The 24,046-nt window shown below is 41.2% G+C and overlaps 2 protein-coding genes across 4 annotated transcripts in view; one reads left to right on the top strand and one right to left on the bottom strand.

Annotated features, from left to right (window-relative positions):
- SMURF2 (SMAD specific E3 ubiquitin protein ligase 2) overlaps positions 1-19,681 on the top strand; it is a 123,910-nt gene extending 104,229 nt beyond the window's left edge. The window contains exons 16-19 of one of the 3 annotated variants that reach the window (XM_036116266.2): positions 592-712; positions 3,447-3,648; positions 4,814-4,889; positions 5,210-8,598. In XM_036116266.2, the coding sequence (XP_035972159.1) occupies positions 592-712; positions 3,447-3,648; positions 4,814-4,889; positions 5,210-5,309 (499 nt within the window). In that variant the 3' untranslated portion in view covers positions 5,310-8,598. Of the gene's footprint in view, positions 1-591; positions 713-3,446; positions 3,649-4,813; positions 4,890-5,209; positions 8,599-18,123 lie in introns of those variants that run through there. The other 2 variants (XM_036116268.2, XM_078065934.1) reach the window with 2 other exon arrangements.
- CEP95 (centrosomal protein 95) overlaps positions 13,378-24,046 on the bottom strand; it is a 36,828-nt gene continuing 26,159 nt past the window's right edge. Inside the window, exons 12-20 of the mRNA XM_036116263.2 lie at positions 20,621-20,760; positions 19,728-19,820; positions 18,760-18,889; positions 17,769-17,938; positions 17,579-17,653; positions 16,357-16,509; positions 14,324-14,470; positions 13,963-14,034; positions 13,378-13,711 (exon numbers count right to left, since the gene is read on the bottom strand). Coding sequence (XP_035972156.1) covers positions 13,535-13,711; positions 13,963-14,034; positions 14,324-14,470; positions 16,357-16,509; positions 17,579-17,653; positions 17,769-17,938; positions 18,760-18,889; positions 19,728-19,820; positions 20,621-20,760 — 1,157 coding nt within the window. The 3' untranslated portion in view covers positions 13,378-13,534. The remainder of the gene's footprint in view (positions 13,712-13,962; positions 14,035-14,323; positions 14,471-16,356; positions 16,510-17,578; positions 17,654-17,768; positions 17,939-18,759; positions 18,890-19,727; positions 19,821-20,620; positions 20,761-24,046) is intronic.

The raw sequence follows: 24,046 nt of genomic DNA, 5'->3' as shown, positions 1-24,046 counted from the left end.
CTGATTGGTGGCATGCATGCTAGAAGTTCAGAAAGAAGTTTTCTCCAGATTTTAACTTCAGACCCATCTAATCTCTAGCTGCCTTCCAGTTTACTAGGAATTTCTCTGATTTGCAGAGTTGCTTTATTCATGCTGCTTTTGTTAGTGGAAGGTCACCACTTTTTAATTTACAGTGAACCACCTCACAGCTCAGGGTCCAGCACCCTCAGGAATCTGAGATTCTTTAGACTGTGGCCTAATTTTTTTTTTTTTTTTAGGATTTTATTTATTTATTTGAGAGAGAGAGCATAGGATAGGGGTGGTTGGAGATGGGCAGAGGAGGAGGGACAGGAAGAGGAAAGAATCCCAAGCAAACTCTGTGCTGAGTGCGGAGCCTGAGGTGGGGCTTAATCTCATGACCATGAGGTCATGACCTGAGCTGAAACCAGAGTCAGACCCTTAACCCACTGAGCCACCCAGGCATCCCAGACTGTAGACTAAATTCTTAATGCTAGGTGCTTATAAAGTGTAATGTCGCTAAAGTAGAGATTCATAATAGTTACCAAATCTGAATATATTTGATCATATGAAACCCCTGTCCAATGTTTACAGGCTCTATGTGAACTGGAGATTTTTACGAGGCATTGAGGCGCAATTCCTGGCTCTGCAGAAAGGATTTAATGAAGTAATTCCACAGCATCTGCTGAAGACATTTGATGAGAAGGAGCTAGAGGTCGGTGTTATTAATGTCATGACATCATTTAGTGTCACGAGGGAAGGTTGGGAATTTTCTGTTTTAGAGGAAAGTCATATTGCTGGTGCTTTTGAAGTTTTATGGTGCAATGCTATGAGAATTCCTGTTCCAAAGCAGGAAAAGTCTTTCCTGCTTTGGAAAAGCCTTTCATGCTTTGGAATTTCTACAAGTAAGCCATCTCTTTTATATTGTGAACACTCTTATTTTTGGATATTATCCTTTCTTGTTTTCATGTCTTATGTGTACATGTTGTTTTCTATTCCCTAATTAAGTGGTTATTTTTTTTTAAAAGTCTTCATTATTTTTATTGCCCCGCTACCCAACAGAATATGATTTTGACCTTCCCCTTTTATTTTTTATTTATTTTATTTTATTATGTTTATGTTAGTCAGCATACATTACATCATTAGTTTTTGATGTAGTGTTCCATGATTCATTGTTTGCGTATAACAAAGTGGTTATTGATTTAATTAAGTTTCATTACTTAGTCTCCACCATATTGAAATTTATTTGAATTAAAAGCCTAGGTTCAGTTGGATTTACACTAAGCTTTGCAAGAAAGCATTTAATGGACAAGATCATAGAGAAATAAAACATTTAGGATAGGGGCGCCTGGGTGGCTCAGTCGTTAGGCGTCTGCCTTCGGCTCAGGTCATGATCCCAGGGTCTTGGGATTGAGCCCCGCATCGGGCTTCCTGCTCCGCGGGAGGCCTGCTTCTCCCTCTCCCACTCCCCCTGCCTGTGTTCCCTCTCTCACTGTCTCTCTCTCTGTCAAATAAGTAAAATTAAAAAAAAAATAAAATGAAACACTTAGGATAAACTGTAAATATATTTCCTCTCTTTGGAAATATTTATTACTAACAGTAGCAGTAACAAACAACCGTTTTTTTGGTGGTTGTTTTCTTTTAAAAGCTGGTCGTTAAAGCACCTTTAGTCTGGTTTTATAATTAAGACCTTTAAACAAATACATCTGAATTTCCACTGAGCTACTTTGAAAAACAATGAGGTTTTATAGAGGCCCCAAATTTAATTTATTCTACTGGAGGCCCCAAATTTAATTAGTGGCTAGGAATAGCATAAATATTTGAAATCTACAAATAAATGTAAAACATTTTATTCATTAACGTCAGTGTCCTTTCTTTTTTAAAAAAATATTTATTGGGGCACCTGCGTGGCTCAGCTGGTTAAGTGTCTGCCTTCTGCTCAGGTCATGATCTTGGGGTCCTGGGATGGAGTCCTGCAGCGGGCTCCCTGCTCAGCAGGGAGTCTGCTTCTCCCTCTCCCTCTGTCCCTTCCACTCCCCTGCTTGTGCTCACTCTCTCTCTCAAATGAATAAATAAAATCTTTAAAAAAAAATTATTTAAGTAATCTCTACACCCAGCATGGGACTTGAACTCACAACCCCATGATCGAGAGTCACACGCTCTTCCAGCTGAGCCAGCCAGATGCCCCTTCAGTGCGTTTCTAACTAAATCTGTTAACAGACCTGTTAGTGAATCCAAACAGCTTGGTTTGACTCAGTACCATCCCCCATTCCTTTTGTGCTTGAACTATTCAGTAGTGAAATGGCCAGAGGAAGCGGTCAGGAGGAGGCAGAAAACACAGCAGGAATGGCAATAACGCTGAAATGCAGTGCATTTTCATCTGTTCATAAAACAAGTGAGGAATTTGGCCGTATAATTACCACTCCTCTGAAGAAAAGAGGAGATATCTTTTGTGTTAGTAATACTTCTGTAATCCTGTTTGGATAACCGCCTCCCTGTTTAGTGTGGCTATGATTTAGTACTCTTTCCAGAACCCTGTCGAAGCTTTGGTGGAGATTTTATTCAGTAGGGTTAGGGTTTATTTTACATAGTTTCTATTGGTAATGAAATTAAACTTTTTATTAAAAAAGGCATAATTTCTTTTAGTGTTATATGGGATTAATAGAACTAATTATAAAATGTGGGATTTGCAAGTTACATCATGCTTTCCACACGGTTATAATTCACGGTTACCGACACTTGCCTGAGACGAGTTAGTCTTGGAGGCTCAGGAGACGGGTCAGTGGTCACAGGGGTTTTGATGCGGCTCGCGTGTGCTGCCCGTGGAGAAGGATGTCCAGCAGAGCTCTCCGTCCTGTATTTCGTACTTTGCTATAACTTAAAGATTATCAAACAGATTGTTCTCACTTGTTCAGTACCTATTTCTTGCACAGGATGGAGTGAGGTAGGCGTTACTCCAGTATTACAGCAGGGGAAACTGCTGGCCGAGGGAGTGGACCGAATTGCCCACATCCCAAAGCTAGTAAGTGTTGAAACTCAATATGATGCAGGTATTAAGGAAGGCACATCTGAACTGTATTTACTCTGAGTAATTTTCTGTCCATTAAACAGAAATTTAGAATTCTGTGAATATATGGGACTTTCATCCTGTCATGTTCACCACAGTGGTGGTTCTCAGACCCTGGGTAGGGAGCCTGCAGTATGTAAGTCCATGGAGCCTTTGAAATACAGATCCCTCATATCACCCTAGACTCACAGAAGCAGAATCTCTGAACATGGGACCTGATGATATGTCTGTTTTGAAAAAGCTTTCTAGATGATTCTGATGTGTACCTTTGATTAAGAACCATCATATGAGAGCCAACACTACAAATCTAAAGTTCTGTTTGAGGGATTTGGGGCCTAACTTGGATTTCCATTGGCTCATTATTTGTGCAATATTTTAACAGCTCATTATCTGTGGACTTGGAAAGATAGATGTTAATGACTGGAAGGTAAACACCCGGTTAAAACACTGCACACCAGATAGCAATGTCGTCAAGTGGTTCTGGAAGGCTGTGGAGTTTTTTGATGAAGAGCGAAGAGCGCGGTTACTTCAGTTTGTGACAGGATCATCTAGAGTGCCTCTGCAGGGCTTCAAAGCTTTACAAGGTAGAACCCAGCTGGCCTCAGAGGACTGGGGGGCAGGGCATCAACATTTGGTTAATATAGTTTACAAACCGTGGGCCTCATTCTGTTTCGTATCTGTAAGTCTCTCGTCGTGATACCTCCATCTCCTTCCTTTCCTTCGTTCCCTCCCAAGAGCCCTGTCCGCTGGGTCCCCTGTGCTTGTAGTGAGGGCCGCACGCTCCAGGCTGTTGGTCACGGTGCTCTGCCTTTTCTGGTCACCTCGCTTTTAGCCTGTGGTGCACATTCCCACAAGGAAAGCCTGTCTGCTGCCACCTTCACACCTCAGCCTGGCAAAACCTGCAACCACTTGGGACGCCTCCTCCCTCAACTTTTTTATTCTTTCAATAGAGAGAGGCAGCGTGCGTTTGTGGAAGCCGTTTGTGTGGCCCGAGCGCTTTCCTTACTGCATGGTGTCAGACCATTTGTTTGTTCTGCGGCATAGCTGTTGACTTTGGGGATGAGTTGGTAATATCGCCAAGGACTGTGGGGCTTCCCGGGGTGGCAGCTGCTTCCTTCCCTCTGAAGCCATGGCTGAGGAGCGCACAGCAAGACTGGCACAGGATCCGGCGCCTTGCCCGCAGCGCCCGTGGCAGGCGTCCCGGGGAGCGCGGCCTTTGAGCTGTGCTTACATTCCCTGTTTGGAGAACTCACTAGCAGACTACCCGGATGTGTAAAGTGAAGCTATATTTCTACGTACACGTTTATGGAGGGTCTTATGTTAACTGAGATTTATGTCACGGACTGCTAATCTTTTGCTGTCGGCCAAGTTTGAGGCCTGAAACCTAAATTTGCATTTAGGTGGTTATCTTTTTGAATGTGTGTATATATATTTGACCTTGGATTTGTCCATTTACTTTTCTTCTCATACTTCTGGCACATCAATTTTTTTTATAGAAGATAGAAGTTAGCAAAGGATTTCTAATCCTGGACTTTTTCTCAAATTGAAACGCTAGCATATTAAGGAATCCAGTGTTACCCAAGGTCAGTTCCAGTTTTCAAAATCCAGATTCTTTTCCTCCTGCCCTTGGCAGCTGGTAGTGGAGTCACCAGTATCCCCATCTTTAGGCCCCGTGGTTTATGTACCAGTTTTTTTCTAAGATTTCGGAGACTGATACAGTGACATGACGCACACTGACTTCTTCGGCAGGTGCTGCAGGCCCACGACTCTTCACCATTCACCAGATTGATGCTTGCACCAACAACCTGCCCAAAGCCCACACTTGGTGAGTTCTTTTTGGAGCTTTCCCCCCTCAGTCCATGTCCATAGGTGTTAGTTTTAAACCAATTTGATGTTGCATTTGCTGTTCTTATTACTAAAAGGACCTCTAAAAGGAATAAGCCACTTTTAAGTGATTTAAGATTATTCAGAAATTGGTAGGAAAGCCTGAAAGTGGCACGTCTCTGCTTTAGAGAAATACAACTTCTAATTTTATATGTGTCATGAAAAGTTATGTGCCTGAATTAGTATAATATTACACTTGCTAGGCTAGGCCAGTTTGCTTATTCTCAGTGAACTCTGTCCATCTGATTTGCTTATTTACAGCTTCAATCGAATAGACATTCCGCCCTATGAAAGCTATGAAAAGTTATATGAAAAGCTGCTAACAGCCATTGAAGAAACATGTGGGTTTGCTGTGGAATGACAGACTTCAAGGATTTCCCCAGGACTCTATTTATACCCCGACCGCCAGCCTCCTTTCAGCAAAGTTTCGCGGAATGCGGAAATACAGGAAAATGCCCACCCCCCCCTTAAAAATTTTTTTAGGACACTGTGAGGGGAAAGGACAATTTTGAAATTCCTTTTCAAGGAAAAAAAAAGAGGTCTTTATGCTTTGCCATGAGGCCATACTCAGCTGCTATTTAAAATTAATATCTTGAACCTAAAGAATGCTGACTTTTCCTACATTTCCAGAGTTAGGCAGTATTCTACACTTAAAGACTACTACTATTTTTATAAAAGGTAATCTATTCAAATCGCTCCACAGATTTCAAGTCTCTCAAACATCAAGACACCTTCAGCAGTCGGTACACATCACATTTCATTTTGATTGAATACATGATTTTGAACAGCTCCTGTACTTGCTCTTTGTAAAAAAAAAAAAAAAGAAATAAAATTATTTTGGATTATTCTACCTTTGTAAACAATTGGCTAAAGGAATCATTATCTTTAAAAAAATTAAGCCATTTACACATTTAATCACATTTTTCTCTAGCAAAACATTGTATTTTAAAAGCATTATATGTTTCAACCTAGACTAAGTGAGTCTTTTGTATATTTTTCAAGTACGAACTTCCTGGAATACAGCCACATGATTTTGGTTGTCAGATTCCTAATGCAACCATTTAGTCTAAACTTAGTAGCTTATTGATATAGTCAGATGCATTCAGGGGCTCCTTGTTTTTAAGAGACTTTTTAAAAAAAATCCTAATTTTTTATCTTGAATCAATATGATCAGGTATTTTGGATTTACTTCTCATCTTAAATGGAAATATACTGCATTTTTATAGCTCCTCAGATCGTGTGGATGGGATGGGATTTTCATTCTTTTGCTGGGTCAGCTTATCTTTAATATATATGATACTATTTCTGTAAACCAAAGTCTCCTATGACAAGTGCACCTAATTTATATTTTAATTACGGTTTAACTTTCTATCAAGTAAACTACCCAGAATCTTTGTTTAGCTGCTCATGAGCTAAAATTATAACAAAGGAAAAATTTTATTCAGGCAGCTTAGAAAATCCTGTTTTTACCTAATAAAATGAAGGTGGGGTGGGGAGTGGGGTAGGACAGGGGGTAGGATTACTGAAGAAATAGTGATTCTAAATCTCTGGTATAAATTACTTTATAACTGAAGAATTCATTTTGGAGGTAAGGGAATCCCAGTTCCCTTGGTGTTGATCAGCATCTGATTTTGAAATATCCAGATTTAGCTTTCAAGGTGTGTGGCATGTTGCATAATCCAGAAGGCAACCAAAATTCTGGAGTTAGGGATTGAAAAACTCTGAAATCATGGATGGATTTTTAAATTCAGCTGTCAGAAATCTGCACTATATATATATATATATTTTTTTTTTTTCTTACACCGATGTGAACCAAGAGGGGCAAATTTTGATGATAGCTCTGTTGAAATTTTGCAGCTTAATTATCAAGTGAATAGGTCCTTTGTGTTCTTCCATTTGATGGATTGGTTTTCAGTCTCACCCCATGAGCCAAGGGGTTCCTCAGAGGTGCCTCAGAAGTAATGGTCTAAGAGGAGGGACAGAAAGGGAGAGGAAAGGCCTAGCTGGTATTTGAGCAGGAGCCTCTAACTACCCCCCACCCCTACCCCGTTTACCAGAGCAGCTCCCAATTTCTCTCTTGTGTGTTTTGGAATTCCAAGTAAGCTTCCATGGGGTGGGAGGTTGGGGGAGGGGATATAAAAGAAGTGGAAATTTTGCTGTTTAAAAAAGTTGAGAACTACTTGTGTAGTTTCTAAGTATTTGAATTTATTTCATTCAGCCAAATTGGACTGCTACATGCAAGCTAGTCATAGTCATACCGTGCAGTGGTAAATGTGCTTCTGCTGACCTTCTCCTTCCCAGACACTTTGTGTTTTCCTGCTGCATTCTTAGTAGTACCTAAGAACATCTTGAAACGTACAGAAAAGGTTTCTGAACTATTTGATTATCAGCTTTCCGCTTTCACGCTAGTACCATATTGGTTGCAGGTCCGTCTCTTTTATATTATATTAAAGCACTAGTGCAGTGTAATCGTGCCTACTCTTAGAACCTTCCAAAAAGTAAGTACATAATGAACACTTTAGAGATGTCCTAACTGACAGATGCAGTAATGAATGCGACTATCATAATGTACAATAAAGCAGGCTAATACCATTGCTTTTGAGTGCCTTTTTAACTTTATAATAATGACTTAATAGAGCTTTAAAAGAAATCTACCCTAACAGTCTGTGGTATCACCAACATGATTTAGAAAGACATGATTAGATTTCATTTTCAAAATTATGTTCCCTGATGACTTCCAAACAGGTGCTAAGCAAACAAACCCCCCACCGTGTCATGGAATCTGGGACTTGCACCTCATGTGTAATGTGAATATTTATTTCCACATGTCCCTCTTAGCTGGGTTTTTTCTAATCCCTCCCTCCAGTTGTGTTATTTCAGATACGTGATGTCACGTTTCCATACGCCGCCTCTCCACCATGAATGCTTAATTACGCACAGGGATTATTTGTAGAGCTCATACGCAGTACAGAGGTGAGTTCTGTTTCAGAGGGTCTGCTGTGTTGGTGTAAAGAGTTTTTAAACAGTGCTGTGTATAGTGTACATTTTGTTTGGCACATAGTTTGTTGCCCTGACTGGGTTTTATTTTTCCTTTTTATTTTTTCAATTGTTAGCATTTACGGTTCAGAGCACAAAATTCCTTCCTTTTAAGTACAATGTAATTCGCTTTATTTTACAACACTAAGTCCGCTTTGAACTTCCAGGGCGTTGAACTGGTTGCATTGTTGGGAGTTAGAGACGATTCTCGTCGTCTGCAGTTTGCTAGAGCGGCTCCCCGCGCTTCTGTGTTGAAGCGGCAGCGCGCGGTCCGTGGGCGCCGTGTGGGGCCGGCCGGTCTTCGGTGCGGGGGACGATTGTACCAGATGCTGAGCTGTTTTCTTTCTAGATGTAATTAGTTCACTTGATGTAATATTCTTCTTTCCCTCAGACTGACTTTAAAAGCAAAGTTTTATCATTTTCATTGTATTTGTATTTATTACAGAGTGTTTTAGCTTTGATATTCTTTGTATTTTCACTCAGTTGTTACATGAGCTTTATCAATAACATCTGTATAAATGGTTTTTAAAAGTTAACCGTGTATGTGCCCGTGCCCAGCTGAGCAATAAAATGAATGCTGTTTGCACCGTCACAGCATCACAGTTTTTAAAGAATATTGAGTTTATAATGAATTGTTTTGATAAAACTCTGTGATTGGCTTGGTGGAGAGTGACAGCCGGTGAACCACCAAGTGAGAAGTTTACGAAGATTCACGTGCCTGCCTCAGTTGTTGTCTCAGGGAGGCCCCCCCCCATCCCCGGGCCGAGCACATTGATTGGCTTGACTGGCTGCCGGCGGCTGCTCGGGAGGGGGAGGCTGTGTGGGGATGGATTTCGGAGGCTGCTCCGGGCTCCCCGGGTCCGCGCACCAGGCCCGGAACGGTGGCGGTCGGGGCTCTGGTGGCCCGAGCAGTGTTAGGGGCCGCCTCTGCTACCTTGGTGTCGAGCTGTAAAATCCCCAAAAGGAGAAACCAATTACATTTTTCCAAGAAACCCAGACTTGAAGGGCCATGATTCACAAAGGTGAATGATAGCGGATAGTGGATGAAAGTCCAGCTGAATATACGGGTGGAGAAAGGAGTGGCTCCGAGGTTTCTTCATCCAGAGCACAGCCTGTGTGAGTCCCCTGGGGCAGAGGCCGCACAGAAAGGACTGTCGGGGAAGCGCACGGAGGTGGGAGGGGGATGGTAAAGCCCAGAGAAGGGCCGTGCTGGCCGTTCCTTATATCCTTTTGAAAATTTTTTTGCTTGTTTAAAGCATTGCCATGTTCACTGGTTATTATCTAAAATGTGTAGTGTTAGTATAGTAAGGATTTTAGTTTTTTTATACTCTATGAATTACCCAAAAGTTTGATTCGGTATGTTTTTCTGCTGTGTGGCGACCTGGAAGGTTTGTCTCTTCGTTATAATGAGGGTTAACCTTGGTACCCACTGCATTTATTTGTCTTGTATATCCCAGATGCTTACAGTTAGGATACATACAACAGAACAAGAGCCTTGTAACAGGATAGAGGTAATTATACGGGAAAAAGGGTTACATTCCTACATTAACACTCTTAGCAAACCAGACAAGCCAGGTTTTAATTTTTTAAAGATTTAAAAAATTTTTTTAAAGATTTATTAGAGCGAGCATGGAGGGGAGGGGCAGAGGGAGAGGTATAAAGAATCCCGAGCAGACTCCATACAGAGTGTGGATCCCAGTGCGGGGCTTGATCTCATGGTCCTGAGATCACAACCTAAGCCAAAACCAAGAGTTGGGTGCTTAACTGACTGCCACCCAGGCACCCCAAGATTTTTTATTTTTAAGTAATCTGTACACCCAACATGGAGCTCGAACTTAAAATTCCAAGATCGAGAGTCACATGCTCTTCTGAGCCTGCCAGGCACCCCAAGGGTTAAATCTTTTTTTTTTTTTTTAGTATTTTTATTTATTTTTTAAAGTAATCTCTGTACCCAACGTGGGGCTCAAACTCACAACCTGGAAATCAAGTCACGTGTTCTACAGACTGAGCCAGTGCCCTGACGAGCCAGATTTGAAAGTTACATTTTATCAGGTCTTTGTCCTATGACTTGTTCATTCAACAAATAACCTGTACTAGTTGCCAGGGATATAGCTTCTTCCTTGTGTTTGTGTTCATTATACAGTTGGCTACATTGCCAAGGTGATATGCTCAACTCTTGCTGATCAGCATACTTTCGTGGATATTTGGGCTATGATTTATCTAGGTTAACAGTCTGTGAGCTGTAAACCCCACTTCTGTCTCCCTTGAAGTGTTTTGTAAGTGGAGAAAGTGGAGAGGCAGCTGTAGCAGTCCATGGGGTGGGTGAGGGACCCTCCTAAGATACTTCTCCCGCCCACCCAGATGTTCACAGTGTTCTGACTTTTAGCACAGGAACTGGGCCTGAAGATGGAGACACACATCAGATTCAACCTTTCAGACCACTCACTCCTCCCGGACGTGATGGCATGGCAAGAAGGTGGAGAACCATCGAGACCAGAAGGGAAAAGTTCTTTTTAAAAATTGAGGTATAACTGACATATTGTTTCAGTTGTACAACTTAATGATTTGGTATGTGTAGATGTTGCAGATTGATCACCACAATAAGGTCTAGTGTAACATACATCACCATATATATATGCTACAACTCTTTTCCTTGTGATGAGAACTTTTAAGATCTACTGTATTAGCAACTCTATCAAATATGCAATACAGTATGAACTGTAGACACCAAGCTGTACCTTACATCCCTGGGACTTACTTTATAACTGGAAGTTTGTACCTTTTGACCCCTTTCACCCATTCCCCCAGCCCCTCACCTCTGGCAACTGTAAATCTTTTTTCTGTATCTATGAGCTCCATTTTGTTTTTAGATTCCACATGTGAGGTAATGGTATTTGTCTTTCTCTGACATACTTCACTTAGCACAACACCCTTATGGGGTTTTTTTGTTTGTTTTTACTTCCTTTTTTTTTTAAATGGCTGAATAATACAGCATTGTATATAAACACCATGTTTTCTTATGGACACTTAAGTTTCCATATCTTGGCTATTGTAAATAATGCTGCAATGAACATGGGGGTGCATATATCTTTTCCAGTTAGTGTTTTCATTTTCTTCAGATAAATACTCAGTGGAATTGCTGAGACATAATAGTAATTCTTTAAAAAAATTTTTTTTAAAGATTTTTTTTTAAAGACTTATTTTAGCGAGCGAGCAGGGGAGGGACAGAGGAAGAGAGAGAAATCCTCAAGCAGACTCCCCACTGAGCACAGAGCCCCACGTGGGTCTCAATTCCAGGACCCTGAGATCATACCTGAGCTGAAACCAAGTCAGACACTTCACTGAGCCACCCAGGTCCACCATCTACATTTAATTTTTTGAGGAACCTCCATATTGTTTTCCATTGTGATTGCCCCAACTTACATTCCCACAAACAATGCACAAGGGGTTCCCTTTTATCCACATCCTCCCAACACTTCTTTTTGATAATAGCCATTCTAACAGGTGTGAGGTGGTTTTGATTCACATTTCCCTGATGATTAGTGATGTTGAGCACCTTTTCATGTACCTGTTGGCCCTTTGTGTGTCATCTTTGGAAAAATGTCTATTCAGTTCCTCTGCCCATTTTTTAATTGGATAGGTTTCTTTTTGCTATTGAGTTGTAGGAATTTTTTTTTTTTTTTTTTTTTTGAGGTGGGGAGAGGGGCGGAGGGAGGGAGGGAGAGAATCTTAAGCAGGCTCCACGCCCAGCACAGAGCCTGACACGGAGCTCGATCTCACAACCCTGAGTTATGACCTGAGCTAAAATCAAGAGTCGGACGCTTAACCAACTGAGCCACCCAGGTGTCCCAAGGTATATGAATTCTTAATGTATTTTGGATATTAACCCCTTTATAGTATCTCATTTGCTAATATTTTATCCCCACTTGATAGGTTACCTTTTCATTTTGTTGATGGTTTCCTTTGTTATGCAGAAGCTTTTTAGTTAGTGGTAGTCCCTCCCACTCGTTATTTTTACTTTTGGTATCAAATCCAAAAAATCATCACTAAGACCAATGTCAAGGAACTTACCACCTATGCTTTCTTCTAGCTTTATGGTCCCAGGTTTTATGTTCAAGTTTTTAATCCTTTGGAGTTAATTTTTGTGTATAAGATAATGGGTTCAGTGTCATCTTTCACATGTGGATGTCCTGTTTTCCCAACACCATTTGTTGAAGAGACTGTCCTTTTTCCTATTGAATATTCTTGAGTCATTTGTTGTAAATTGACCACATGTGTGTAGGTTTATTTCTGGGCTCTCTATTCTGTTCCACTGATCTGTGTTTCTATGCCAATACCATACTGTTTTGATAATTGTCATACAGTTTGAAATCAGGGAGCATGATGCTTACAGCTTTGTTCTTCAGAGGGCAAAGCTTTATTTTTAAATTTTCTTCCGTATTTTTATATTCTAGTTAACATATAGTGTGATACTGGTTTCAGTAGAATTTAGTGATTCCTCACACATAATACCCAGTGCTCATCATACAAGTGCCCTCCTTAATACCCTCCACCCATTTAGCCCATCCCCCCACCTGCCTCCCCTCCAGCAACCCTCAGTTTGTTCTCTTATCTTTAAGAGTCTCTTATGGCTTGCCTCCCCCTCTCCTTCTCCGGAGGGCAAAGTTTTAAAGGCAGTTTAATGTTTTTTTTAAGACAAGAAGAAATTGGTCATAGCAATCAAATGAGCTGGGTAATATAGTCTGAACGGCTTGAAATGCTAGATGAAACATGTTCATATGCTCCATGCTACTCTCTACGTGCCCTAACGGGAGCGTCTCTTCTCCCCTTCAGTTTGTCCCTGGTGCCCTGTGCCACTCTCTGGCTTTGATCAGCAAAGTCCCCATATCCTCAACTGCTCTTGGCCTTTACAAAAGCTGAAGCCTCCCTTCCCATGGAAGGTGCCACACCCTGCTGGGTTTTTGGTCCCCCCCCCCCCCGTTACTCCTCCATACCAGAAAGAGGGTCGGTGTACTTGTTTACTCCAAGTCCAATGTGCCTCCTTTCCATGCGCAAGCACAAGTGCTCCTTAAGGCCCACACCTTCCACCCTTTGCCTCTTCTCACGCTGTCCTCTGCCAACTAACAGAGGCCATATACACAAATTCTCATCTTCCAGCCACCAGCTAAAACATCTACACAGTATCTTAAAGATTTAACCCCAGCTCCCACCTCTGATGACAAGCCCACATTTCTAGCGCTTCTCTGAATTAGAGACTTTTATTGTTTTTACTGACCTACAGCAATAGGCTTCAGGAGCTGGCTGCTCAAGCAAGGCTTGTTAATTACTGCAACTATGACCAACTATGTGTGCCTTTATTCCCCCTTTGAAGAAGTCATAAATTCAAAGTGGTATACTTCGAGAAAATGATTTTTATTTAAAAAATTGTCATAAAAAGTATTGGAATGCATTAGGCATTTAGAAACAAGTCTCCTGGTTTAGATTGTTTACTGGCTCAGTTCTAGATCTGTCCTAGTCAAGTCCTCCAGAAACCACTTATAAAATCGGGCCTCAGAGGAAGGGATTTTTACTGTACTGAAAAGAAGCCAGATGAAGCCGAGCTCTGAAGCGCTCAGCTTCCAATTCCCGAAAGAATGTGTCGTCGTCATTCTGGGTTATCATCTGCTGCAGTTGCTGAATTTCCTTCTCCATCTTTGATCTCAGCTCCCTCTTCACCTTATACAGTGTCTAAAAGATAAGGCGGGTACTGGTCAGACTGGTCTGAGCCCCTGTCAATTTTTATCCCCCCTCCTCAAGCTCCTGCCATTGTCATAATTGAGCAGTCGCTCTTACAGAGACTTAACAGGTAAAATTAACACAGGATAAATCCTATTTATAGGATTAACCGTAGGATAAATGTTTTGGGTCGTAGATGTAATACAATTGTTTTCTAGTTCTTAAAAATGTAAATCAATGATTTCTATCCTGTTAATTATTACCTGGGCCTGGGATTTCTCTCTGGCTTTGAGTTCCTGGCGTTCTTGTGATATGGCTTCTGCCAGCAATGAAAACTGTATAGGGAGGCAAAAAACCCAAATGTTTATCTGTAGCCCAAATTTAACAATTCTGATATATAATGTTCACAGACTTAAAATCTTTATTTTAATAGAAATAGGGCAATATAGAGAATCTATGTACTGTGGTCAAGTACTAGCTTATCATGAATAATCAGTCTAACCAGCAGAGTGACAGGTTGAGTTAATATGTGGAGGTTTTTTATTAAACAGAGTAAGCTGTTTTTTGACACAAGGTGGCCGGGATTAAGCACATTAGAGTGTGAACCAGCAACAGTGAGCTCACCTGGTCTTTATAGTAGTTCTCCATTGAGTCCAGTTCATTCTGGTGCTGTATCTTTTGTTCGGCTCGCTTTTCTTTGGCATAGTTTCTTAGGTCTCGTAATCTTTGCTTTTGAATTTGTAAACCTTCTTCAAACAATTTCTTAAAAATCTGGTTAGAAAAAGTTATGCTGAACTTTCATGGAGGAATAGAAACATTTTGTACTGATTCTATTTCACAGTTTTAAGTAACAGCTTTATTGAGATATAATCCACATACCACAAAATTCACCCTTTTAAGAGGTAAAATTCAGTAGATTTTTGTATATTCAGAGTTGTGCAACCATCACTTCAGAAAGAAGCCCTATACCCAGTAGCAGCCACTCCCCCACCCCCTGCAACCACTAATATACTTTCTATGTCTGTAAATTTGCCTATTCTGGATTATTTCATATAATCACAAAATATGTGGCCTTTTGTATCTGGCTTCTTTCACTTAGTGTGTTTTCACGGTTCATCTATGTTGTAGCAGATATCAATACTTCATTCCTTTTACTACGATATGGGAATATCACATTTTGTTTATCCATCAGCTGATGGGCCTTTGGGTTTTTTCCTCTTTTTGCATATTATAAATAAAGCTGCTAAAGGTAATCGTACATAGGTTGTGTGGCTATATACCTAAGAGTGAAATTATGGAGTCACAGGGTAGGAAGCCATGTTAACCTTTTGACGAACTGCCAGACTGTGATCTAAAGTGGTTGCACCATTTTGCCAACCTTGCATGAGGGCTGTAAGTTCTCCATATCCTTGCCAACACCTGTCTTTTTATATTTTAGTGAGTGGTTTCCCCTTGTGGTTTTGATTTGTACTTCCTTAATGACCAGTGGTGTTCAGCATCCTTTCCTATATCCCCCCAATTTTTTTTTTTTAATTTATTTGACAGGCACAGCAAGAGAGGGAACACAAGCAGGGGGAGAGGGAGAAGCAGGCTTCCCGCTGAACAGAGAGCCCGATGTGGGGCTCGATCCCAGGACCCCGGGATCATGACCTGAGCCAAAGGCAGACGCTTAATGACTGAGCCACCCAGGCGCCCCTCCCCAAAATTCTTTACTGCTTTCAGAAAACAGTTCTCAAGCAGCCACATATATAGGGGAAGAACCCCAGCCAGAGAAGAAACAAATGGCGCATTTACACATGTGCACAACTGAGGGGGAGGTGGTTATCATCGAACTGGGCCGGAGGAAAACAAATTTTTCAAAGGATTTAGATATGCCCATTTCCCTTATAGCCATGCATTCATTAGTCAAGTTACTTAACCTCTCAAAGCCTTAGTATCCTTTAGAAACGAGCATGATAGTAGTAGCCCAGTTAACTGTAATTACCTTAATGTTTTACTCTAGAGATGTAATTTACTGCCAGTTTGGAATCCCAAAATATTAAGCATTTCAGCTTGATTAGGATGAGACAACAAATACCGTGGAGAAATACTTCACAACGCATCTGTCCTACACTCCTTTCCCGTTTTTATGTGGAATCCAGGTCATCTAGTCACACTTTAAATCCCTGCTCCTTCTAAACACACTCCCAAACCCCTTGAAACAATTGTACTGGAAAACACATGCAGGAGGTCAGAGGGAATGAGGGCACTGGAGGATGTACCACACAGGTAATAAAATGAGGTACGGACAAGTTGAAACTCTCAGAGCCAGCACTTTAGGACTTGCATTTGGGTTTTGGATTCAAATAGGGACAGGAGTCACAAAGAAGGTAGTCCTGAAAGCTAACAGATAAAATTCACCCGTTTGATAGGGTTGGATAAAAAGCTACACTTACGGGGCACCTGGATGGCTGTCGGTTAAGCGTCCAACTCCTGATTTCGGCTCAGGTCATGATCTCAGGGTCGTGAGATGGGAGCCCCATTTCGGGCTCCGAGCTCAGTGAGGAGTCTGCTTGAGATTCTCCCTCTGCCCCTCCCCACCGCTTATACTCCCTCACCCTCTCTACAATCAATCAATCTTAAAAAAAACCAAAAACAAAACAAAAACCTGTATTTACCATTTCTTCCCGGGTCCTCATTCTCATCATTTTTGCACGCAACTGAACTCTGTAATCATCATAGTATTTTCGGGCACGGACAATCTGTTGCCGATTTTCTGTTATCTTTGACTGTGTCAACTTCTGCCTATGAATGCGGTCCTTGAAGTCTTGCTGGGAAAGGGAAAAAGAAGTAAGGACAAGAGGAAGACAGACTCTGGCATTCTTAGCTGCTCCACTCCCCATCACGAGGTCTTCAAGGAGTAAGCCAGGCATGCAGGGCCAGTGGCCTACTACCTGGGCATAGACTCTGAAAAACTGTCAGCCCCCAGAAGCCTTCCAGCCTTTGGTAGGTTCATCACCAGTCTGAAAGGCTGCCCCAACGAGCCCCAACTGCTGCAGCTGATCTTGGTGGAACTGAAGATCTCCTTTCCCCATGTCCCCTAGGGGGTTGCCTAAGCCACACCCAGATGCTTAAAAGGAGTAGAAGAAAGGCATTCTGACTTTCAAGCAAAGCTTGAGTTACACCAAGAGTATTTATGTCAAAACTAAGGAAATTAGACAGTATCTTACAAAGCAGTGAGGATGAAATGAGGTCATGTACATAACGCCCTCAACAAGGTGTCCAGACTGATACTAGTTTTCTTTTCCCCCAAAGTACCACACATAGATTTTCAGCTGGCTTCCCCTTCTTTCTCTTAAATTGTTTAGGAATATACTTCTCACTGCTTATCTCAACCAGGAGTTTTAAAACTCCTTCTTCCGACATACTGTCTTTGACCTCTGTCCTCTCCATTATACTCAACAGAAGTTGTGCTATGTACAATTTTCAACCTTATTAGAAGGTTGGGAGGGTGGTAAACTAGCTCAGTTCTCTACTTAAGACCTTAGATCAGAGAGGACAAAAAGCAGTAGCTTACAACCACCTGGTACCTCGAAGTTGCTGTGGAGGCAGAAACAGACCTGAATTAAAATCTCAACCTTGCCCCTTGCTGAGTACAGTTGGGACCAAGCATAAATTAGCATCTCAGAGAAAACATCTCCATTATGTTACTATAAAGACCAAATGAAACTGTATATATGAAGTACTCAGCACCTTTGCCCCTCATCAGTTTTGGTTACAGCCTTAGATGCTTCCATAGACAAGTGTCAAAGGTAGAAGTCTGTGGGCCTATTACCCAGTTGTATAAATAATATAACTTACAAACTCGTAATTATAAGACTCAACTTGCTCTTAACATACCAGTCTCTTGCTATGTTCATATTCTTTCTTGACAAGTGCAGTAAGGAGGTCATGCCTTTTTAAGGCTTCTTCTATCTTTAAGAGGGACAGAAAGGAAGGAGGTTAATAATGCTATTCACTAAATTCTGAAGGATAAGCTCTTCCCTTTTCTGCTTTATATTTCTAAGCTTGTAATTGACAGTTAACTTACTTCATCCTGGAGTTTCTTCTTTGATCGATTTTCTTTATATGCATCTTTTTTGAGCTGTTCAACCTGTGTAATTTGCTGTTTCCACATTTTGCTTAGTGTTTGGCCAGAAACATAGAGAAATGGAAACTGCTCCAGCATGAGGGGCAGGAGACTGTGTTCATTTACTTTCACTGCAAGGTAAAACAAAACCACCATAAAATCCCTCAATCTGAGAGATTTGCTGATAGCTTTTAATAAGAACTCTCATTCTACCTTCCTGGTGGAGCAAAGCTTATCTAAGTGATGCAGTTCTGATCCTGAAAAGAATAAATCTAAAAGTATGTCGATAACTTTCGTACTCCTTCTTTGATCCTAGTACACCAACTACCAGGAAGGATAAGAATAAGCTCAACAGTTCTGACTGATGCAGAAGTCCATCCTAACTGCTCAGCTGACTCACGGACTGAGGTGGACGCTGTGCGTGTGGTCAAACACTTCTCGGCTCTACTGAGAGGCAAAGTCTCTGTCTGATGGGATGTCGTTAGAAGGCCAGCAGTGTTTGAAATGGAACCCGGGCATTTCACATGACCTTGTTTTCCTTGTAACAGGACTCTAACACTCACTGGCACCAACTGTCAATATAACAGGAGCTGGACGGGACATCTGCTTGCTTTGGAGCATCCCGCGGGTTCTACCAACTTCCCAGAAACAAAGAAAAGGCACCGGCGTGCGTGAGCAGGGGGAGGCTACAGCCGGAGTAGCAGGCAGGGCTGCCTATCGGTGCCGCCGCTACCGATATGTAGGCCTCCCGAAGGTATTAAGAGTTTTAAATAAATGCCTTATTTATGAGTTTTAGCTCTCTTTATAGAAATCTAGCATATGGCAGTGATAAAAGAGGAACTTTCTCCAGCTAACTGGGGGATGTTAAGTTTTCAGTGCTGTGTCCGTGGAATGTAGCACACACTTTCAAAGGATGCCAGTTTTCCATAAAGTACAATTTTGTGGTTCTTACTTGGAACTGCTTTATTTGGCTTTGGCAAGCCACCTCTTGGACTTGGAGTTGTGGTTTTTCTAGAGTAAGTCTTCCAGGGCTGACTACGTTTTGGAGTTCCTTTATGAACAGCTTCTCTGTATATTTTTTCCTTAGAAGCAGACATAAAACAGAATAGAAATAAAAGTCCAATAACTCTCTCATATATTATCTTAAATATTATACATTGACAAAAATAGCTAACTAATCCCCTACCAAACACCTTACTTCCAATTTCTAAAATCTGCTTAGTGTTTATCTAAGTTAAAAGCATCTTTTGGCTTCTGGCACCCCTTGGAATCTGAAAAAGCACTGAATCTTTTTTGAGTTTCAGAGTCACCATAGTCCCACACCCTAAACACAACCACTAATAATGTTTTGATGTACTGGCTTCTTTGACAACTTTTTCCATGTAGATTAAAAAAGTTCTTAAATAATGTTTATTGTAGCCATACTGTATTTTATATCCTGTTTTGTTCATGAACATTCCAGCACAAGCATTTTTCCTGTTTTCACTTAGTTTCTGTAACCATCCTTTTGAAAAGGCAATGGACATGTCTGCTTTGGGATTCTTTCACCCAGACACAGAACAAGGGGGATCTCCTCACTCCCCTTTAACCTGTCAGCCTCAACTATCTTTTAAACCCCTGGTGAACAGAACCCCGTAACTGATGGAAGTTCTGGACAGGAAGGAAAAGTGCTGGTATCCTTTGTCACCAAGCGTCTGCCTTCAGCTTGGGTCATGATCCCAGGATCGAGTCCCACATGGGGCTCCTTGCTTGGTGGGGAGTCTGCTTCTCCCTCTCCCTCTGCCACTCTCCCACTTGTGCTTGCTCGCTCTCTCTCTGACAAATCTTTAAAAAAGTTTTTTTAAATAAAAAAAAGATCATCTCTGTATTTTCCACTGATCTGATCAAGTTGCATTTATTACAGCAGAGACTTTTACCCACTGTTTCCTCCTCCTCCTCATTTATTCCTAGAGATCCAATATTCTCTTGAACTTTATTTCTTCTTAGTTCCCTTTCAAATGCTTCGGTTATTGCCTAGAGCAGAAAAAGCCATATGACATTACAGTTACTAAAAACATACAAAATGAAAATGTAGGGAAAAAAATTAACCTAAGATTCTGCCATTCCATTTTTTTTTTTTTTAAGTTCCTTTCAGGCCCCCGCTATCATAAATATACATTATTTAACAGACATGTAATTGGGACATAAAATTTTATGTCCCCCCAAAAATGCATTTTTTTGTTCTCCGGTTTTGTAATTATTTTGACAGTCCCTTGAGTAGAAGTTACATGTTATTATAAGACATCTAAATTAATTTCAGTTTTTCACAATCATAAAATATGCTATAGCAAACAATGTACGTGTTCTAAATTTATGCTGCATTTCAAAATCCCTATTCCACAGCAGAAAGCCTTCCTTGGTAATCGTAATTCTCCATGTTGAATCTTAACCACTTCCTCTCATTCCTGTCTTGGGCACTTTAATCCTACCTGTAACTCAACTAGTCTATCTCTTTTAATCCACCTCCAATTCTCATCCTTTCTGAAACACTCTCTGAAAATATCAACCCACACTGATCTACTCTTTTTGAATCCACTGGAGTACTGGGTTATATCTGACAAGGTTAGTTTTCTTAGAGTATCACAAGTATAAGTTTTATGTTCCATAAAGGTGGGGGGGACAAAAAGCTATGTCACATAATCTCCTACCATCCACTCAGTTCAAGAATATTAAATGCATTTTAAGCCTTTAATCAACAGTACGTTCACTGTAGTATTTGGCTGAGGGTAAACGGTATTGCCTGCTACCCAATCTTAGCCAAAGATGGGATGTACCTTTGCTTGGAATTGCCGAATATCTGTTTCTTTTGGCTTTCGCTGCCTTCTTCTCTCCTTATGGCACTGTGTGTTTTTGTTAAGTGGAGATGGAGAGAGTGAATGAGATCTGCAGGGCGGCCTTCTACGCGTGGAAAGTCCTACAATAGGACATGTACCATTAGTTCCTGTACATCCAGAAATGTTAAGTTGGAAATCAAATAGTTGATTTTTACCAAATCCAAAAAGAATGTGAACGCGCTAAATGTACTCTCTCCTATAACTAATTTGTTTTTTTAAAAAAAATTTTATTTGAGAGAGCACATGCCCAAGTGGGGAGAGGGGCAGAGGAGCAGGGAGCCAGACGTGGGACTCAATCCCAGGACCCTGGGATCATGACCTGAGCTGAAGGCAGACACTTAATCGACTGAGCCACCCAGGCGCCCCTAACTAATTTGTATTTATTTGTATGTTTAGTCAGACCAATACACAAATGTATACAGTCCCAAAAAAGTACTTAGGTTCTATATTCAACTTTGGATTGAAAATGGATCAACATGTGAATTAAGTGGAAGGAAGTGGTGGTGGAGAAAGAAAATGTTAAACTATCCAAGCTGTATGTCTGCTATCCTTTTATACCTACCTAGGTCCTGAGGAGGTAGGATATAAGTATGTATACATCTTACCCTTATAAAGCAGCATGCTTAGAAGAAAAAGTTAACATAATTTAGCATTTTCTAAGTAGTCCCAATTTTTCCTTATGTAGTTAAGTTAGCCCTAATTCCACACTGCCTAAGAGATCTAACAAGTCACTTCATAAACGTTTTTATGTTCTACTGTTTTTAGTTGTACTTGGGCATCTGCTAGCTGTGTAGAGGTGGACTCCATGCCTTTTTCAGAAAAGTGAGTAGTTCTAAGGTTAAGGAAATTAGTTTGATATCTTTAAAACCTTCTCAGAGAATTCAAATTTCCCGAAGCTTTTATTTTTCTCACTCTCTTAATTCAAATCTTTCAAATATAAGATATTAAGGGGGCGCCTGGCTGGCTCAGTCAGTGGAGCATGCAACTCCTGACCTCGGTGTCATGAGTTTGAGCCCCATGTTGGGCACCAAGATACTTAATTAAAAAAGAAAAAAGTAAGATTGGGGCGTCTGGGTGGTTCAGTCAGTTGGACATCCAACTCTTGGTTTTGGCTCAGGTCAGGATCTCAGGGTCCTAAGATCGGCTGGTGTCGTGCTCCATGCTCAGTGGGGAGTCTGCTTGAGATTCTCTCTCTCCCTCTCCCTCTGCCCTTCCCCTCACTTGCTTGCTTGTTCTCCAAAATAAATATATAAATCTTAAAAAAAAAAAAAGATATTAAGAAAAACTGACTTGCAGGGGCGCCTGGGTGGCTCAGTCGTTAGGCGTCTGCCTTCAGCTCAGGTCATGATCCCAGAGTCATGGGATCGAGCCCCGCATCGGGCTCCCTGCTCTGCGGAAAGCCTGCTTCTCCCTCTCCCTCTGCTTGTGTTCCCTCTCTCGCTGTGTCTCTCTCTGTCAAATAAAATCTTTAAAAAAAAAAAACAAAAAAAACCTGACTTGCACAACTGATTTTATTTATTTATTTATTTATTTATTTATTTTTAAAGATTTTATTTATTTATTTGAGAGAGAGAGAATGAGAGACAGAGAGCATGAGAGGGAGGAGGGTCAGAGGGAGAAGCAGACTCCCTGCCGAGCAGAGAGCCCAATGCGGGACTCGATCCCGGGACTCCAGGATCATGACCTGAGCCGAAGGCAGTTGCTTAACCAACTGAGCCACCCAGGCGCCCCTGCACAACTGATTTTAAATGATGTCTTTATGACATCTTATGTCCATAATGTATTCTTTTCATTAAAGATCCAATGAAAATAACATTTTAACTTACAGTGAGTTTTCAAAATGGGATATGATGTGTATGTGTTTAGAAGGGAAACATGTAGGTTACTAGGTGAGGCTTACCTAGCAATTACTTGGGAAAGTTTAAGGGGAGAAAGATGAAACAAGAGAAAAAAAAGATTTTTGGAGTAAATAGCTGTTCTACTAGATGTAGAGCCTACGGAAACTTTTTTTTTTTTTTTTTTTTTAAAGTAAACTCTACTCCCTACATGGGGCTCAAACGCACAACCTACAACCCTGAGATGAAGAGTCCCATGGTCTATGCCTAAGCCAGCCAGGTGGCCGAAGATTCTAGAGAAATTTCTGCACATGTTACAGGTTGTACATTGTTTCTACTTTTCATAACTACGCTTTTGCAATCTGTATGTCCTGCAATAGAGGAAATGGTGATATATATATTCATACAAATTGAGTATTATTCTATGAACTTAATAAAAATGAATGCTGGATCTGTAATCAACAAAGATTTCCAAAACAACATTAACAGAAAAAAGTTGCAGAATAATACAGTATCTTAGTTTAAAAACATAAAATAGCAGCCTTTATAAGTAAATATGAGCTGTTACCAGTATAAAAACAGGAATGAGAAGGTTCCAGTTTAAGATGGCAATATAGAGGGGCGCCTGGGTGGCTCAGTTGGTTAAGCGACTGCCTTCGGCTCAGGTCATGATCCTGGAGTCCCGGGATCGAGTCCCGCATCGGGCTCCCTGCTCGACAGGGAGTCTGCTTCTCCCTCTGACCCTCCTCCCTCTCATGCTCTCTGTCTCTCATTCTCTCTCTCAAATAAATAAATAAAATCTTTAAAAAAAAAAAAAAAAAAAAAAAAAAGATGGCAATATAGAGGCTCCTGAATGCACCTCCTCCCATGGATGCACTGAATCTACGGCTACATATGGAATAATTCCCTCAGAAGGGAATCCAGAAACTAGCTGAATGACTCCTACACCTAGGTGAATGAGAAAAAACCCTACATTGAAATGGGCCTTGGCACACCCTCTATCTATTGCGAGCCATTAAGAACACAGAAGGCAGTTTGGACAATCACAAGGGTTTGAGACACCCAAGAGATAGGGACAGGCACTACTCCTTCAAGACTGGGAGAGGTGGCTGTTTACTTAGTGCACAGAGACCAATAGAGACAGGAAAATGAAAAAGAATATGTTCTTTTTTTTTTTAAGATTTTTTATTTATTTACTTGACAGAGACACAGCAAGAGTGGGAACACAAGCAGGGAGAGTGGGAGAGGGAGAAGCAGACTCCCTGCCGAGCAGGGAGCCCGATGCAGGGCTTGATCCCAGGACCCTGGGATCACGACCTGAGCCGAAGGCAGACGCTTAACGACTGAGCCACCCAGGCGCCCCAAAAAAGAATATGTTCTTAACAAAAGAATGAGATAAACAGACCTTAATGAAACAGAGATAAGGACTTTGAGGAAGACTTAAAAATGGTGGTCATAAAGATGCTCCCCAAGGTCAGGAGAACAATGCACAAAGTGAGAATCTCAACAAAAAGAAAATACAAGAAAGTAC

The sequence above is a fragment of the Halichoerus grypus genome, chromosome 2, assembly GCF_964656455.1.
Source record: "Halichoerus grypus chromosome 2, mHalGry1.hap1.1, whole genome shotgun sequence".
Taxonomy (NCBI): domain Eukaryota; kingdom Metazoa; phylum Chordata; class Mammalia; order Carnivora; family Phocidae; genus Halichoerus; species Halichoerus grypus.
This window is presented reverse-complemented; position numbering and strand designations above follow the sequence as displayed.